This window comes from Erythranthe guttata, chromosome 8, assembly GCF_056151865.1.
Source record: "Erythranthe guttata isolate IM_541 chromosome 8, IM_541, whole genome shotgun sequence".
NCBI lineage: Eukaryota > Viridiplantae > Streptophyta > Magnoliopsida > Lamiales > Phrymaceae > Erythranthe > Erythranthe guttata.
The window spans coordinates 18,767,417-18,786,686 of record NC_142540.1 but is presented as its reverse complement, the minus strand read 5'-3'; the positions used below and the strand labels follow the sequence as shown (position 1 = coordinate 18,786,686).

The following is a 19,270-nucleotide window of genomic DNA, read 5'->3' as shown; positions in this document are numbered from 1 at the left end:
CGTTCGGAGCGCGGCTCAGAATTTCGAGAAATCACACAGGAACTTTGAAAGGTTGGGAGCCGGCGCCGTTTATTACAGAGGTAGTACAAAGATGTGGTTTAATGTCAGTTGTACAGGCATCGTACAACACTGTGGACGGCCATCTACTTAGAGCCTTCGTAGAGAGATGGCAGCCAGCTACCAACACATTTCACTTACCTGTTGGAGAGATGACCATCACACTTGACGATGTGAGTACGTTGGTCGGTTTGCCAGTTGTTGGGCGTACCGTATCTTGCGAGCGTTTGGTCCGTGATTCCAAAACGATCCCCAGTACTTTGATGTTCGAGTTGCTAGGTGAGTACCCGGACGATGTAAACAAGAAGAAAGCGGTCAAGTTGGAATGGTTGAAGGCTAAATTTAGCAAAGTGACCATGAGAGATAGTGTGGAGAAGAGGACATACGCCATTCGGGCGTATTTGTTATTTTTGTGATACGATCTCTTGTGTATCATAAGATTTCTTTACTGAACGTAAGAAAACTCTTCTTTATTATTTCTCTTCATTCTAAAACCCTAGCACAAGACGACTATTTAAACAGAATAAAACCCTAGAATCCTAATCTAACTAGGAAAGATAATTACCTAAACTAATTAAATACCTAATAATCTCCTAACCACTACTAACTCACGGCCATCTATAACCCTAAACAACTATTCTAGTTAATTAATAATTAAATAATGACTAACTAATAATTAACGATATATTAAATAATAATATATCGTATCAAACCACCCCTCTTCAAATGAACCTTGTCCTCAAGGTTCCAATAATTGCAGCTCTCTCTTTTGCGCTTCCACCTGTGTTTGACTACATCGAATTGCGTCCCGAGTGAATCCGAAAAACATGACGAACGATTAAGATTTTTACCACATTGTTTAGGTTGATCGAACGAACTCCTCAAGGCTTTTGGAAAAATTCTCAATATTTTTCCCGATAAATAAGCCTCTTCAATTACCTTTTCAGATTCCGGTTCATTCACAATCACCAATTCTTGTTCGTCTTTTTTCCTTTCAACAACATGGAAATCTCCCAATATCCATTGTAGTTCTTCATTCTCATCTGTGGTTAATTCCTCATCTTCGTCCCAAATTATCTCCGTTAACTCCGATTCTTCTTCTTTCGGCTCTTCGTCCCACTTTATATCAGTTGAATCTGATTCTTCTTCTTTTGGCGAACTCACAAAAAATTGGGGTTCTTTGAAAAAATCACCGTCGTCCTCTTCCTCTTCCTTTTGCGGTAGGCTTGGCATTGGCGTCTTGTTGGTACAAGTAAAACCCACAATCTCAAGAAATGGGAGTCCGTAACGATTGGTCTTGTACGTGCAATCGATGACGAATACGTACGGATACGACTGTGCCAACTTAATGCATTTCGGGTGGATCCAAAACAAGTCGGTAATCGCATTCAACTCGTTCGATCTATGGTACGAGAGGTATTCATCTTCTTTCAACTTGACGAACAATGATTGCAATAATTGAGATCTCCCATCCAATTCACTGAAATTTAACTTAGAGATAGTATTGTAAACTGTCTTCATACCAGTTACATTAGACGGGTCATTTTGCTTCAATGCTCTTAGAATTGCCCTTGGTTTCACCATTGCTTTCTTCATAGTGTGAACCAAGGAAACATCCTCCTTTGATAATCTTCCGGCATAAGAGTGTCCGTGCAAGTTTTCGAATAAGTTGTGGTTGTGAATACCACAACTAACATCCAATTTCCACTCAGCCTTTTCATCATCCTTGTGTTCTCTTGTCCCCTTCAATTTAAACGGACAATTGCATTTCTTTGAACCGGTGCTCCTTTTTCCCGGTCTTTGATCATCTTCACCTGGTACCTTCTTGCCAACATAATGGCCCCCACGCTCACAACGAACAATCACATACGGTGTCCTACGTCCTCTATCCCCGTCACTCGAACCCCCAATCATTAACACCATTCCAATTCTTTTACATACTTCACGAACCCATGCCATTAAAGCTTCTTTTGTTGGGAATTTTTCTGACGTGGTAAATGAATGGGTGCAATCGATCTACACAAAAGTGTCGAAAATATAAGACAAGTAAATTTGCAACAGGAACCAAATCGACACTTAACTGTCGAAAATTACCCATATTTTCGACACTTAAGTGTCGAAAATAGAGGTCACTTTCGACACCTAAGTGTCGAATTATGATGCCATTTTCGACACTTAAGTGTCGAAAATGGCATCATAATTCGACACTTAGGCGTCGAAACTTAAGGGTATTTTCGACACATACATGTCGAAAAATAAGGGTATTTTCGACCTGTATGTGTCGAAAATACATGGCGAGTTTTAAGAAAAAAATAATTCAAAATCGATGTTTTAGCTCAAAAAATACATGAATACATACCTGAATGGGTTCTCCTTGCTCGTAAACTACCATTCTATTGTCATTTGAGGCCATTTTGCAAGTTGTGTAAGGTTTTGATTTCTTTTGTTTTGGGGTTTTTTAGGAGGGTTTTTGGGGAGGGAGAAGAAGGAGGTGGAGGAGGTGAGGGGTTTGTGAGTGAGGAGGGAAATGTTTTTTTTAGGTTTTTGATTATTTGGTTTTTAAGAAAGAAAAATAGTATTTGTAATATTTTTTGGTTTTAATTTTCATTAAGGGTATTAAAGTAATTTACAATTAATTATTTATTTTTTATTTTTTTGGTATTCAACTAAGCAAAAATAAGTATTCAAAATAGTTGTCCCCTTCGCCTTTAGATGACATTCACCCTTTACTGTAGAAGCTTAAAAAGGACATCGCCTAGGGTTTGATGAAGAATATCCGAGCAGTCTAATGGAGAAAAAAAAAAATCAAATAATTTTTCTTTTGATAGGAAGTACGATAATGTTTCTGGCACCCTTAAAGTCGGCATTGGGACAAAATGTAGCAACGGAACAAAACTTAATCATATGAATGTAGTTTTTTATGTAATATATAAATTATCCTCTCATAAAACTCATTTTTATAAAAAAATTAAAGATATAGATTTTTGTTGCTCTGTTGTTTGAAATATGAATTGTGTATTGATTGATGACCGGACACCCCAGCAATGAAGTTTCTAGTGATATGTTTTGATTTTGGGAGTATTTTTTTACTTTTACAATTTACATGAACATGGGGGGCTGATTTTTTCATGAATAATGTTATTAATAAAAAAAAAAACTCTTGATCTATTTTTCTTATTCACAAAACCCCCCATTTTTCCATAATTATGTCTACTCTTTTGTATTAATTCTGGGAGTCTTGATTGCGGATATCTTACACTAACACCCTTTTTAGGAGTGGATATAAGAAATTTACTAACTGCAGGGGTCTAGATGTAATTTCTTAAAAAAAAAGATTTTTTATAATTACACTTTTACAAAAATGATTTTTTATAATTACATTTTTACCTCAGGGGAGGTGGTTGTAATTTACCATACTTAAAAAGAGCTTCAATTGCTACCAACCCTCATAAGAAGAGGGTCTTTCTGACAATGAAAAGGACTGAATTGAAAAGGATGAAAACTTCATTTTGGGGCTTATTTATAAAATTTCTAATTTAAAGGGTATTCCAATCTTTTCAAGTTAAAAAATCAAACACCAGTCGCATTTGTGGCAGAGTGTACGTATGCACGACCAACTCACAGGGACTTTGTTGGCTTTATCTAATTTTTATAAGGGGTCTTTGCTAGTTTTTTTTAACACATGGATTTTTTTGACAATTAGAGATTACACGGGGTGGTTAGGGCTAAAAACTCTATATATAAATACATAATTAAATTGATATTATTAGTGTACTTTTTAGAAAATTTTGAGAGTTTTCAGGTATTTTCAGAAACCAAAATCGTCGGAAATGGGAAATCATAATAATTTCCATGATTATTTAATACATATCTCTGATTTTGAAAATGGGAAATCATAATAATTTTTCTTTTACAGGATTTAATTTTTTTGGATGGTCGGAAAGTTCGTTATAATCGCCACCACTAATTCCGACTGTTCCATGTTCGAACTACTTTATTGGATTTATAATAGCGCTAGTTTCACTTATCTCCGGCCCATCCGGTAAAACTGATTTCTTCGCTTGAATGTGCCGATGTGGATTTAGAGTTGTCCCCGATATCATGGGGACTTAATTATTGCATTTATTATGATTCTCGAGCAAAAAAGAGCTTTGTCGCGAACCGAATAATAATCACAATAAGGGACGTTTGCTAAACGACAACCAAACCCAAAGTACTAATGTTAACTATCGCTTCGAGTTTGCCATGCAAATTCCACCGTAGCCATTGTATATCCGTCTGTGGAATTTCAATAAAGCAATTAATAGACCTATCTCATAGTGACCTAGATCTTTGTGAATTTAGTTCATAGATCGATCTCGTATTATCGCCCTCATTTGAAATAACATTTCTTTCCTTTCGTTACCTCCCGCCGTATTACCTCAACGGTTTATTATATTATTTGCCGATCATGTCATTTTTTGTTTTTCATTTTTCTGTTCGTTCAACTCCGAAATTAACGGAAAAAAAAAAGTAAAAAAATCGTAAAATTGAAATATCAATTTTGATTTTACTGGATATACCAACAATATTAGGTACTATTTGAATAATATATAATATAAAAATTAGAAAATATTGGAATGCTGTATAAAATAACTAAGGCACCGACACACAAACAAACCTGAAAGCCCACTGGGCTTTCTCATCAATTTGGCGGCGCTCACTTACAATTTAAAGGACCGATAAAAAATATATCTGACACAACTCACTCACTGCGCAGCTGCTTTGTCTGAAATTCAGACAGCAGCACACACACAGATATGTCCGCCGCCTGGGCTTATCGATCCTTGTTCGAATTTCTCCACCGCCCGAGTCCGCTGCCTGAACCTCCGCCGCCGGAGGTCTGCCTTGTTCGAAAAATGGATTCAATGTTTGTGTATATATAGATTTAATTCAGATGTTTTTTTGTTATGAATGTTTGATTTGTGATGATTCTGTTCCTGGCCACATTTATTCAGATCTCAGACGATATATATATATATATATATGTAAAAGTAGATGTATTGGATCTGTAAAACAATTTGCTTTTAATTTCTTTTCTGTCTTCATTTCTCGATTAGTAACAGCATGCAAAAAGTTAATTTTGATTGATTTTTATTTATTCCATATATATGGATTTAATTAAGATGTTCGATTTGCGGATTTATTTTCCGGGTGATTTAAAATATTTATTGATTAATAATGATTCTGAAACTCTTAACTTAATCAATGATGTTTTTCTCATTTTGGTGCGATGAAATCAAGATCTAAGTCACTGCTTTTTTTTTTTTTTTTTTTTTTTAATTTTTTTATTATTTATTTATTTATATATAATTAAAAAAGTAAATCTAATCCCGATTTGGTCTATTTATGTCCATTATTAGAATGTGAGTCCAGGAACCTGTTTGAATATACATATTTACTGCGGAAGTTTATGAACTCTATTTTTATTTTATTTAGTTTTTGACGTACAGATGGAGGAGAGGCGTATCGAACAATATTCTCCTTTTTACATAAGGGTAAAACCAATTATTCTCTGACAAAGTGAACTTTTCTTTTAATTGCATCAATTTAGTTTCAATATATTTTTCTATAATTAATAAATTCATGATTAACAAAGTTTATTAACTCACTCTCGTGTTTTTTTTGTTGTTGTTGAATTCCAGAACTCTTAGAATGTGAAGATTTCATATATAGGTCATTTTCCCTTTCCGTAGGGAAACTCTTCAGACCAAACTTTCCTATAACCCTATTGGCCGATTTCTTTACTATCATCTTGTAAACATTTTTGGTGATCCTCTCTTCTTTCCAATATGGAGTAATGAGAGTTTTACATATTCCACAAGAGTAGTATTGAATGTGTTGATGGCCTTAAGACGGTTATTTGTTGAGATCTCGTCAATTCCAATATCTTCCGCATCATCTTGCAGTCCTTTCGCCTTGTCCATCTATATGGTCGGGACTGTATCTTCTATCACTGCATATCGAGGTTAGTCTCACGTTTCTTTAATATTGGTCGTTTGAATCCAATAATATATGATTACTTTATTCCCTCATGTTGCGTCTCTCTTTATTAGTAAACCAATTAATTACATGTAATGTATAATTCAATTAACCAATCAATTGTAAGTTGGAAAACCCTTTGCGGTACAAGTTAATTATAATATTTGCATGCATGGAAATATACTAAATTTCTATTGAAGATATTGTAATTAGACTATAATTGGTTTAGATTTTGATATTGATACTGACCAAATTAGAAGCAGATGGCAGGGGGTTATGTCCAGAGTTTTTAGCTTGATTTCAACCGGATCGATCTTGGATGGAGGGCGAACCACAAAATCCATCGCAATTGGCTAGGGCCTGGATGCATACTGCCTAGATGATGACTCTGCAGATTTTTGGAATTTGAATGACGACTCAACTTTGTAGGAAAATATAAAATATAGGGAAGACCGAGGTGAAAGATGCTGAAGAACAAACTCATGCAACTTATGTTTATTTAGATGTTGCTGATAAACATACTTCCTCTTGGATCTTTTAGTCCTGGAGTGTGAAATAAGTGGCTGCAAGCCAAGGTACCAATCAATAGCCCAGGACCTCCATTGCAAGCTCGACGACACCACTATAATTGATCAGGCTCATTTATGTGGTCAACTTTTTTTCTCCAAATATCGCATTTGAGGTGCCACAAACATTCTGGTACTTTTTTTTTATAAATTAAAAAGAAAGTACGAGAATGTTTCTGGCGCCCTTAAATTCGCTATTCGGAGAAAAAAAAAAAAAAACAAATGATGGTAAACAAAGGCTAAACAGATTGAATGTAGCTTTTGTATTATATAAATCACATTGCCTATTTCTTTTTCTTTTTGGTCCCTTAAAAGTAAAATATCATTTTATGCTCGTATGTTGTAATAATCTTGGACGTCTTATCCTTAAGAATTTATTTTGCTAAACGATGTGATGATTTTGAGGGGCTGATTGATTTTGATTTGCTATGTTTCTTTTTTTGCTGAGGTGGTCCTGTTGGTGGCTTTTGAAGGAGGAAAATGCAAAACAACCCCTGTGTAATGCTGAAATGCCAAAAAAACCCCTTGGAAAAATTAAGTGCCAAAACAAGCACACTCGACCCTTTTTATTTTCATTCGTTGGCCGCTCGTGAGGAGACAAAAAAACCCTCGAAGAAATAGAATTTCAATCGATGAAACCCAATGGATCAATACCCTCTTAATCAGAAAATTCGAAAATTATAAATTCATCCCATAATTTTTGTTTGTCCCAAAATTATATTTTCAAAAATTTCAGTTCAGTGCCTGACATTTTCAATAAAGCCTTCCTCCATAGCCACAACCAGCTCAAGCACCATTTCAGGTCTGCAATTTGCGGCAGCGAGCCCCACCACCGCTGCCCCACCTTTAATATTCGTTACTGAGGGGTGATGCGGCGGTCATGGGGCAAATACGCAACGGAGATCCGCTGGAAATTCAGCGGGAGAGAAGTGTAAAATGCAAAAGGAAGAGGTGGTGAAGTGTGAAATGATGGAAGAAAAAATGCAAACATAGTACAGCTGCTGGTAGGGTTGTATTTTAAGTGAATGGACGTTTGTACCCTCAAAAACTCACATGTGACGGACGTGCAGACGATTCCAGTGAGACACGAACGAAAATGGAAAATTTACGGCACCTTGCAATAATTTAACTTGTTCAGGTTGTAGGCACCAGGATAGGATAAAAATGATTAATCCCGAATTTGGATTTTAGTGATTTTGTGAAGACTTGAAAAAATAATATTTTTGAGTAGAGAAAGTAAAATACAAGTGTTTTGTGGATGGAAAAATTACTTCTCTTTTTGTTTTTCTTGTCTTGCTTACAATGATCTCTAGCACTCCATATTTATAGTGAGGAGTACATTAATCTACTAATAAATTACAAAATAACTCATACACTAACAACTCTTTTAATTCTAATTTAATACTTAGGAAAATCAAAAGACAATTGTCTATACATCTAGACAATAGTGCTTCAAATTCACATTTATTCAATCCTCCATTTCTTCCAACATGAATGCCCACTTCTTCTAACATGAATGCCCACTTCTTCCAATATTGAATTGCCACTAATTCCAATATTGAATTCACATTAATTCAATTTATTCCAACATTGCCTCCCGTAAATTGAATTTGCTTTTGATTCCCAAACCTTCAAAATTTTTCGAAAAAACGGGACCTCCAAAATGGCTTCATGAAAATTTCCGCAAGAGAGATAATTAAGTGAATTGTATCAAGTCTTGAAACGGGAGCAAATACCTCATTGAAGTCTTCTCCTTCTTTTTGCTTGTATCCTTTTGCAACAAGCCTCGCCTTGTATTTATTGATGGAACCATCAAGATTGGTTTTTGTTTTGAACACCCATTTCACACCAAAAGGAGATTTGTGTGAAGGTAAAGGTGTGAGCTCCCAAGTTTCATTTTTTTCAATCGCCTTGATCTCTTCTTTCATCGCTTGATTCCACTTTTCTTCTTTTGAGGCTTCTTCAAAAGAGATTGGATCCTCCCCGGTAAAGAATGCAAAGAAAATATAATTTGTTGCATTCACCTCCTCCGTTTCATCATAGAGTTCTCTCAAACTCCTCGTTTTTCTTGGCGGGGGTGATGGTGAATTTTGTGGAGATTCATTTTCACCATCATTTGGTTGCATTACTTGAGAATAGCCTTCTTCGTCTCCAAGGGTCGGCCAAGTTAATGATTCTGAATTTTTTGAAAAAATCATAAGAGGATTTTTCATCAAAACGAACATCCCGACTTATCACAATTTTTTTCGTTTGAGGATTGTAAAGCTTGTAAGCTTTTGACCTCTCACTATACCCAATGAAAATGCATTTTTCGGCTTTATCGTCGAGTTTGGTCCTCATAGCATTTGGAATATGTGAATTTGCAAGACAACCAAATGTTTTAAGATGACTAACATTTGGCTTCTTACCATACCACACCTCATTTGGAGTAGAATTCTCCAAGCTCTTCGTCGGTGATCGGTTGATCAAATAAACGGCACAAGCGACCGCTTCAGCCCAAAACTCCGATGGAATATTCTTCTTTTTCAACATACACCGAACCATATCCATGATTGTTCGATTCTTTCGCTCCGCCACGCCATTTTTTTGCGGTGTATACCGGGCCGTCAATTCATGTCTAATCCCATGGATTCGACAAAATTCTTCAAATAAAGAAGATAAATATTCTCCACCACGATCACTCCTCAAATTTTTTATTTTGAAACCGGAAAATTTCTCAACTTGGATTTTAAAATCTTTGAAGCATGAAAGAGTTTCGGATTTTTCTTTCACAAAATAAGCCCAAACTTTTCTTGTAAAATCATCAATAAATAACAAGAAATACCGATTACCACCGAGAGAGGGAACTTGAAATGGTCCACAAAGGTCACTATGAATGAGCTCCAATGGTGATTGTGATTTCCAATTTGATTTGGAAGGAAATGGCTCTCGGTGTTGCTTCCCCAATTGGCATTCTTCACAAATTTTGTCCATGGCTTTAATGTTCGGCAATCCTTGAACAATTTCCTTATTTGATAACTCCTTCAAACTTTGGAAATTAAGATGCCCGAACCGGTCATGCCACAACTTTGAAACATCGTCCTTCACGGTTAAATTGCAAGAGGCTTCAAAATTATCAAGTTTGATCGGAAAAATATTATTTCCGGTCATACCGATATTTGCAATGTGTTGATCCTTCTTTTTCAAAACGCAAGTGAAGTCGTCGAAAAACATGTTGAAACCTTTCCTCATCAAGTGACCAACACTTAGCAAATTACTTGCCAAGTTAGGTACATAGTAAACCTCGGACATTGTTTCGACTTTTCCGGATTTTGTTTTGAAGACAATTTCTCCAACACCTTCTAATGCGTAGGTGTATCCATCTCCAAGCGTAACTGTCCCATGGCTAGCTTCGACGAGATTTGAGAATAATTTTTTATTCCCCGTCATGTGCTTGCTCGCACCACTATCCAAATACCAAGTATTTTCAAAGCTACCGTTAGATGCAATCAATAAAGTCTCCATATTTTCGACTTTATTTTCATGCAAATAACCAACTTCTTGCCTTTTTTTCTGGATATTTTTCCCAACAATCATTGATTTTGTGTCCCGGTTTATGACAATAATGACACTCAACGTAAGGCCTTGTACCTTTATATGATCCTCTTCCTCTTTGAAAATTGTTCGGAAAATATTTCTCCTCCTCTTTCGCATCTTCATTTGATTTGGCTTGTCTACGGTAATTGTTGTAAGAGTTTCTTCCTCCTCTTATTTGGCCACGACCTCGGCCACGACCACGGAACGAGTCACGGCCTCCCGTGAATGTAACTCGGGATTTTAATGCTTGATCCGGAGAAGAAATTTGAGGATTTCTTTGAAGGATCCTTGCTTCGTGTGCCTCCAATCGTCCTTGTAGACTCTCCAACGCCATTGATGAGAGATCTTGTGACTCTTCGATAGCCATAACAACATGATCAAATTTCACCGGCAAGCTTCGCATAATTTTTTCGACAACCCTTTGGGTTTCCATGACTTCGCCATTTGTCGCCATTTGATTTACAAGAGAGGTGATTCTTGTAAAATATTCAACAATTTTTTCGTTTTCTTTCATCTCCAATTTTTCGAATTCAGCCCTCAAAGATTGTAAACGAACCTTCTTTACTTCATTTTTCCCGGCATAGGTTGTTTGTAGAATTTCCCATGCCTCCATGGAACTACTCGCCTTGGTTAGTCTTTCATAGACGGGAATTTCGATGGCTTGATATATTTGGAAAAGAGCTTTTCGATCTTTTTGCCTTTCTGTTCTCAAAGTTTGCCTTTGTGCATTCGTCAATTGATCCTCATTTTCGGGAGTCTGAACACCGTCTTCAACAACGCTCCAAATGTCTTGAGATTCAAGACAAAGCTTCATAAGATTACTCCAATAATCGAATTTTTCTCCATTGAAACGAGGTATTAGAGAAGCAAGGTTGGTGGACATTTTTAAGATGGCTCTGATGCCAATTTGTAGGCACCAGGATAGGATAAAAATGATTAATCCCGAATTTGGATTTTAGTGATTTTGTGAAGACTTGAAAAAATAATATTTTTGAGTAGAGAAAGTAAAATACAAGTGCTTTGTGGATGGAAAAATTACTTCTCTTTTTGTTTTTCTTGTCTTGCTTACAATGATCTCTAGCACTCCATATTTATAGTGAGGAGTACATTAATCTACTAATAAATTACAAAATAACTCATACACTAACAACTCTTTTAATTCTAATTTAATACTTAGGAAAATCAAAAGACAATTGTCTATACATCTAGACAATAGTGCTTCAAATTCACATTTATTCAATCCTCCATTTCTTCCAACATGAATGCCCACTTCTTCTAACATGAATGCCCACTTCTTCCAATATTGAATTGCCACTAATTCCAATATTGAATTCACATTAATTCAATTTATTCCAACACAGGTAACACTTTGTAAGAAAAATTTGCTCAGGGGTAACGTGCAAAACACATGATAGTTTGGGGGGGCAAAGTGACATTAACCCTAAAACATTCATTTCGAGATTGGAAATATTAAGATCGTAACTGGAGGAATTCGAAAACTTCTTTATAATCCTCACCCCTGATTCTAACTCCTACGACATGTCCAAACAATTTTGTAGGATTTATATTAGCGCGAAATTCGCTTATCTCCAATCAATTAATATTAGTTAATTTCTTGCTAAGCCGACGTGGACTCAATTGAATTTGTCGCGTCATTGCTCATCAAGCTAAGATGATAATTTATTATGGGAATTTATTGCATGCATTTGTTATGATTCTTGAGCTCGAAAAAAAAGAAAAAAAAAACCATTGACACGAGCCGTACAGACGTATATTCTCGCTCCGAGTTTGCCATGCATATTTTCTTGTAGCCCCATGTATATATAAACGTCACTAAAATTTTAATGAAGCAAATCATTTATGTATCTGACGGTGACCGCTCTGTAAATTTAGTTGATAGATCTCGTATAAGCGTCTTCTCTCAAAGTATCATTTCCTTCGTTCTGTTAATTTTGCATTTGGATTTTATAATAAAAAAATTTCAATTATAAATTATAAATTAAATTTGCATAATAAGGATAATTCATAAAAATTCACATACAAAAGGAAAATACTATATTTATTTTAATAAACATTTTTAGAACACAGAAAATCAAAAGCCCAGTGGGCTTGTGTTCAGGTGCCCTACTTTCCTAGGTTTTGACGTCACTCAACCTCTATATATATAAATGACCGAGAAAACCTCTTCTGTATCCTAAGTCTGAAATTCCGACACAAAAATAATGGTTCACAGAGCTTTGTCTGAAGATCTCCACCTCCTGCGGCCGCCGCCTGAACCTCCGCCGCCGAGGTCTTCTCTTCACTTCCGATCATATATATATATATATATATATGGTTTCTCTTTTCCATCTTCTTTTTTCTTGATTAAATTTATTTCTGTTCTTGATAGTTAATTTAAAATGTTTTTTTTGTTCTTCATGTTTGATTTGTGGTGATGAATTAAGATCTTAAAGGTTCTGAAAGTCTTAATTAATTATATATGTATATATATATATATATAGAAAAATGTATTGAATAACTGTTTTTTTTTTTTAAACATAAATTGGTCCATTTATACAGATCTAATAACATGTTTGGAATATACATACACGATTAAACACATATTAAATCTAGTTATCTTTTTTATATTTACAGCCGCAAACAACTTGTAATTAACTTTGCTCCTTAATTACATTGTTTAGAAACTCATTTTTCTTTTTATTGGGCCGCAAACTTATAACATTGCCCATTAATTACATTGTTTATAAATTCACTATTTTTTAAAACTCTGTATAAAGATATTATGGAAGAAGTTTACGAACTCTCTTTCTTTCTATTTGGTTTTGACATACAGATGGAGGAGAAGCATATCGAACAATATTCTTGTCAGCGGCATAAGGGTACGGTAAAACCAATTTTCTGACAAAGTTGACTTTTTTTTTTTATTGCATCAATATTTTTTATCGAGAAAGAAATCAGTTTCATCAGTAACAAAGTTTATGAACTCACTCTCATGTTTTTTTTGTTGTTGAATTTCAGATCTCTTAGAATGTGAAGATTTCATGTATAGGTCGATTTATGTAAGGTGAAAAGGTTTTGGAAAGGGTTTCTTTCCGAAGCTTTTGATGACCTTGTTGGCCGATTTCTTCACTATTACTTTGTATAAATCTCTGGTGATCTTTTTTTCTTTCCAAAATGGATTAATGGAAGCTTTTAAATAATCGACAAGAATAGCCTTGAACGAGTTCATGGCCTTAAGTCGATTATTGATTGAGATCACATCAACTTGAATATCTTTTTTTATCATCGCCTTGTCCATCTACCATTGCGCATCTTGCACTCTGTGAAGATTCCTTTTTAGATGACATCTTGCGCTCTATGAAGATTCGTTTTTAGATGACGTGACGTTCGTGCTGCTTTACTCTTCACCCTATTTTGAAGATTCACCCGTTACTCATCATTCTGTAGAAGCTTCCAAAAGGACATCGCCTCGGGGTTGTTAAAGAATATTTGATCAGTCTAATGGAGAAAAAAAATCAAGTACTTTTTTTTTTTTTTTATAGAAAGTACGAGAATGTTTACGTTGCCATTGGGACAAAAAATGTAAAATGTAGCAATGGAAGAAACCTTAATCATATGTATGTAGCTTTTTTGTAATATATAAATTATCCTCTCATAGAACTCATTTTTATCAAAAATTTAAAGATATATATTTTTGTTGCTCCGTTGTTTGAATTATGAACTGTGTATTGATTGATGACTTATTAAAAAAACCTCTTGTCTATTTTTTTTATTCATGAAAACCCCCCATTATATTTTTCAATAATTACGTCCACCCCTAATTGTAAATATCTTACATTAAAACCCTTTTGTTGGGGCGGATGTAAAAAATTTACTAAATGCAATTAATTTACTAAATACAGGGGGTTAGATGTAATTTCTAAGAAAATGATTTTTTTTTATAGTTACATTTTTATCTCAGGGAAGTGGTTATAAACTTATAATTTACTCCACTAAGAAAGAGCTTCAGTAGCTATTCACAGACTTTGAATAAAAAAACGTAAAAGCCTTATTATAATAATAATTCTCTCTTTGAGTTATTGCATTTGTTACCCCCAATAAAAATCCCAACCGTCCGTTTTCCCCCTGTCATAAAAAAAATAGGAAATACCCCCTTGAATTTATTTTTAGTCAGCACACTCGACCCATATACCTTTTCCCGTTGACCGATTGTGAAAAGACAAAATACCCTGGGGAGGTTTCTGCAAAACTAAAAGCCACAACCCTTTAACAGGTATGTTTTAAAATTAAGGGGCCTAATTGAATTTCTGAAAATTTGCAGAAACTAAAAGAGGTTAAATTGTAATTTTCCAAAATTTAATTTAAGAAAAGAAAAAAATCATCATCCTCTTCACCGCAAACCAGCCTCCTTCACCACCACCAACCGCCCAACACCGCTCCACCGCCACCTTTGCTCAACAGCCCACAGCAGAATTCAGGCTATGCATACAATTTGACTTACTTATACAGAATTCAAAAGGTTTAGGACCAAATTGCAATTTTCAGAAATCATGCTCTACATCTAGTTTCTCCAACCACCAATACCCAGAAATACAATTCGACTTGCTTATACATAATTCAAAAGATCGAGGACCAAATTGAAATTTTAAGAAATTATGCTCTGTATCTTGTTTATCCAGCCAGGTTTAAGCTGTAGATGAATTAGCTTAGCTATAAGTTTCTTGAAAAATTAACTGAATGAAAGACCACAAGGCTTTAATAAATAAAGATCATTACGTCGCTTAGAAAAACAAATTCTTAAGAATAAGACATATATAGTAGAACAAAATCTACAAACGCTAATGTAAGTACAGTCCATATATGGATTCAACAAAACGAAAAGTCGAATATTTCTAAAAGGAACAAAAAAGGAAAAAATGACCCGATTTATAACAAGAGCATTAACATTCATATGAACTGGTCCGTCCCGTTGCTATATTTTGTTTTCCTATCATTAGCTTTTTTATCCCAAGACCCAATTTGAGGTGTTAGAAATATTCGAAAAATATTAGAATGTTTCTAACACCTCAAATTCAGTCTTTGATGATAGGAAAACAAAAGGTAGCAACGAAGCAAAACTGAATCATATTCATATGAATGTAGATCCGCATTAAGAACCATTAACCAATCTCATATATATATTTTCATAGCTGGAGGCTCAAGAATTCCGTCTTCATCTATACCATTTTGCCACATACCAACGAGGGAGATCAGTGTCAATTATGGGGTGGATGATGAATTGACAGGGAAGAAACTTGTTGCCTGGTAGCTTCTTGTTGGTCGAAAACCTACACGCAAGTGCACGTATCGTACAAGTAATATAGTGGACAATTAAGTCCGGATATCGAACCCACAGGGAATATTTAATTACTTAATCCTAGACGCTAAATTCTAGCAATTATTATCAAGCCCACCCTACACAGTCGACTTTTAGAGAGAATTAACTAAATTAAACTAAATTAAAAACAAGCAAAAACAAGAAAGCAATTTAAAATACGAAGATTAATCAAAGTAGACAAGCCTAGGATTTTATTCTTCCCCCTATGTGATTATTATTCCCCCAATTCCTTCAATTATGCAAGCAATTAACCCGGATTATTAACCTGAGATGCTAAAATAATCATAACCCGCTTCCGCGTGTATTACAATTCTAATACTCTAGATTCAATTACTATATTCCTATGCAATTAATTCTAGAACAAAGCATTAAGCACAAATCTCAATAATGGCTACCTAAGAGATTAACTATATTCCTATGTTAATACCACAAAGGCTCTTCTACCACAGTTCTAATTATTAACCCGATCTTCCGATTCATGCGATTAACAATAACATAAAAGCGCATAAAGTGGCCAGTTTCATGAACTTAATAAAACAAGTAGAAGAAATAATCCGGAATTAAAACTTGCATAAAATCATAGAATTGGGTTCATAAATCCCACATAGGGTTCCAAATAAAATCCTAGAAACAAGTAATTTAGCTAATCATGATTAAAGCAAAAACACAAATAAAATAAGTCATAAACGATAAATCTATGCTTAGAGTCTTCGAATTCTTCGTCTTCGTTATTGCTTTGTTGCTCTCCAAATTGCGTAAAAAGATTCCTAATTGTGTGCTTGGAATGGTCTTATATAGGGTGAAGAACTTGGGGAAGAAGGCAGTTTCCTTGTGCAATTAAAATCCCTTTACTGCGCAATTTCGGAGGCTCGGACGGGGGTCCCATAATTTGCACTAAAACTAGGACGGGGTCCGAGCCTTGTTTCTTCAGAATTTTGATTTTTTCACTTTTGGCCCACTTTTTCTCCAAAATTGCAGTTTTGACCCCATACTTTTCCAATTCTTCATTTTGTACCTAAAATACAATAAATCAACTTTTTAAGCACCAATTATCGTTAAAACACACCAAAAGCTCAAATAAAAAGATATGATAAAGTGTAAAAATATACACTTAACACTTCTATGGGGGCGTCCTTTGGGCTTAGCTATCTTAAATTATTTCCAAGCAAGTTAGAAAATATTATCGTAATTTCTTCCCTCATGCCCTGCTTTGTTCTGTTGTTAAAAAATTAAGCACTAGACGATAGACGGAGCAATGCCAGCTACCTTCTTTACCACACTAGAACATGAGAATGAATGCAGTTTCATAAATAATTTCATAGCAGCCATGATTCGAGAAGGTGGTGAAACAATTGATTTGAAGCCTTGAACGCCCATATAGAATGCCGAAAAACATCAATAAAAACACGAAACGCCTTTTTGATACTCCCTTAGAAAGTAACTGATTGAACTTTCGAGAAAATCATCGGAGCATTTCTTGAATTCATGGTTGCATTCGTACTAAACGAGTCTCAATTGGGGTTCGGCTTAGTTGAAATGAGCAACACGTTGTCGCGGTCTACAAAAAGAAGAAAAATCTATGTCATTTAAGAATTTTATGTATTCTCAAGAAACTCAAATCTTTGAGAAGTCAAGTTCATAAACCGAATGGAAATTAAATTATAATATAAATTGAACCGGTAAGTTATAGCAAGGAAAAACGATGTGATATGCCACAACTAACCTCAAATCTTTTCCACTCCTCCAACTAGGGATGGCAATTTGACCTGCCCCGATGGATCCCCACCCCGACCCGCCCCAAAAAAAAATGGGGCGGGTATGGGGATTGATATTTTTTTTACCGGGTACGGGTATGGGGACGAGTTTGCTTATGGGACGAGGATGGGGGCGGGAATGGGATGGGGATTGCAAAACCTGCCCCATACCCGCCCCATTGCCATCCCTACCTCCAACACTATGCATGACTCCACTAATGAAAGAGTTCTGGAATTCACCGGTTGATCAACAATAACAAAAAACACGAGAGTGATTAGTTCATAAACTTTGTACATAATGAACTATTCTTTTTTTTTTTTTTCGTTAAAACATATAATAAAACAATTGATGCAATAAAAAAAAAAGTTAACGTTGTGAGAAATTTAACAAAAGAAAATTGATTTTACCGTTATGCCGCTGACAAGAATATTGTTCGATATGCTTTTACTCCATCTATTTGCCAAAAACCAAAAAAGAAAAGAAAAGAGAGGTCGTAAATTAAACTTCCTCCATAAATCCGCAAATCGAACATCTTAATTAAATTCATATATCTCAATTATAAATAAATTCAATCCAATGAACTTCTGCATGCAAGCAAACTATACCATGAAATGAAAACGGAAAACATATTAATACCAGATCCAAATATAAATATTGTTATACATATCTAATACAACTTAATTAAATCCATATATGATGAATATCATTAATCGGTTTAAGAATTTCAAATCTCTATCAACAGACCAAAATCAGGTGAAACTAATAAAAGAAAAAAAAGGAAAAAAAATAGATCAGTTATTAAGATCTTAATTCATCTCCACAAAATTTGAAACACATCATCGTAATTAATTAATACTTTCAGAACCTTTAAGATCTTAATTCATCAGTCATCACCACAAATAAAATTGAAGAACAAAAACAAAACATTTTAAATCCATATATATCAGCTATCAAGAACAGAAAATAATTCAATCAAGAAAAAAGAAAACGGAAAAGAGAAACCATATATATATATATATATATATGATCGGAAGTGAAGAGCAGACCTCAACGGCGGAGGTTCAGACAGCGGTTTCATGAGGTAGAGATCTTCAGACAAAGCTCTGTAAATCATTATTTTTGTGTCGGAATTTCAGACACAGAAAACGGCGTTTTATCAGACACAGAAGAGATTTTATCGGTCCTTTTTATAGAGGTTGAGTGACGTCAGAACCTAGGAAAGTAGGGCACCTGAACACAAGCCCACTCGGCTTTAGATTTTCTGTGTTCTAAAAATCTTATTAAAATTAATATAGTATTTTCTTTTTATACGAGAATTTTTATGAATTATCCTTATATATGCAAATTTAATTTAGAATTTACAATGAAAGTTTTTTATTATAAAATACAAATGTACAATTAACAGAGAGAAGGAAATGATACTTCGAGAGAAGACGATTATACGAGATCTATCAATTACTAAATTTACAGAGCGGTCACCGTCAGATAAATAAATGATTTGCTTCATTAAAATTTTAGTGACGGATATACATGGGGCTACAAGAAAATATGCATGGCTAACTCGGAGCGAGAATCTACGTCTGTACGGAAGGGTTTCTTGTCGTTTTAGCACATTCTTTATTGCTATTATATATTAATTATATTTTGGCTCGCGTCAAGGTTTTCAAGGTTTTTTTTTTCGTGCTCAAGAATCATAACAAAAGCATGCAATAAATTCTCATAATATACCCTTATCATCTTAGCTTGATGAGCAATCGCGACAATTTCGATCAATCCACGGCTTAGCAAGAAATTAACTAATATTAATTTATCGGAGATAATTAAGCGAATTTCGCGCTAATATAAATCCTATAAAATAGTTTGGACATGTCGTAGGAGTTTGAATTAGGGGTGAAGATTATATATAAACAAGTTTTCG

The 19,270-nt window shown here is 34.7% G+C and overlaps 1 protein-coding gene and 3 long non-coding RNA genes across 4 annotated transcripts; 2 read left to right on the top strand and 2 right to left on the bottom strand.

The window, feature by feature from the left end:
* Positions 1–4,803: 4,803 nt before the first annotated feature.
* LOC148768712 (uncharacterized) lies at positions 4,804–7,034 on the top strand. Its single transcript, XR_016033234.1, has 4 exons — positions 4,804–4,937; positions 5,550–5,594; positions 5,742–6,064; positions 6,342–7,034. It is a non-coding gene; the product is annotated as an uncharacterized LOC148768712 (long non-coding RNA).
* A 3,130-nt stretch (positions 7,035–10,164) lies between these two features.
* LOC148768711 (uncharacterized) lies at positions 10,165–11,103 on the bottom strand. Its single transcript, XM_088821326.1, has one exon. It carries the CDS (start codon positions 11,101–11,103, stop codon positions 10,165–10,167), a length of 939 nt encoding a protein of 312 aa, XP_088677452.1.
* A 1,287-nt stretch (positions 11,104–12,390) lies between these two features.
* On the top strand, positions 12,391–13,919 carry LOC105961950 (uncharacterized). Its single transcript, XR_016032889.1, has 3 exons — positions 12,391–12,510; positions 13,054–13,099; positions 13,239–13,919. It is a non-coding gene; the product is annotated as an uncharacterized LOC105961950 (long non-coding RNA).
* A 2,727-nt stretch (positions 13,920–16,646) lies between these two features.
* Positions 16,647–17,580, bottom strand: LOC148768710 (uncharacterized). The gene is made up of 2 exons (XR_016032888.1): positions 17,321–17,580; positions 16,647–17,155 (listed from the first exon to the last, which is right to left on the bottom strand). It is a non-coding gene; the product is annotated as an uncharacterized LOC148768710 (long non-coding RNA).
* Between the last annotated feature and the right edge of the window lie 1,690 nt (positions 17,581–19,270).

Coding starts and splice junctions, on each gene's coding strand:
- LOC148768711 (XM_088821326.1), bottom strand. CDS start 11,103: ATGTCCACCAACCTTGCTTCTCTAATACCTCGTTTCAATGGAGAAAAA.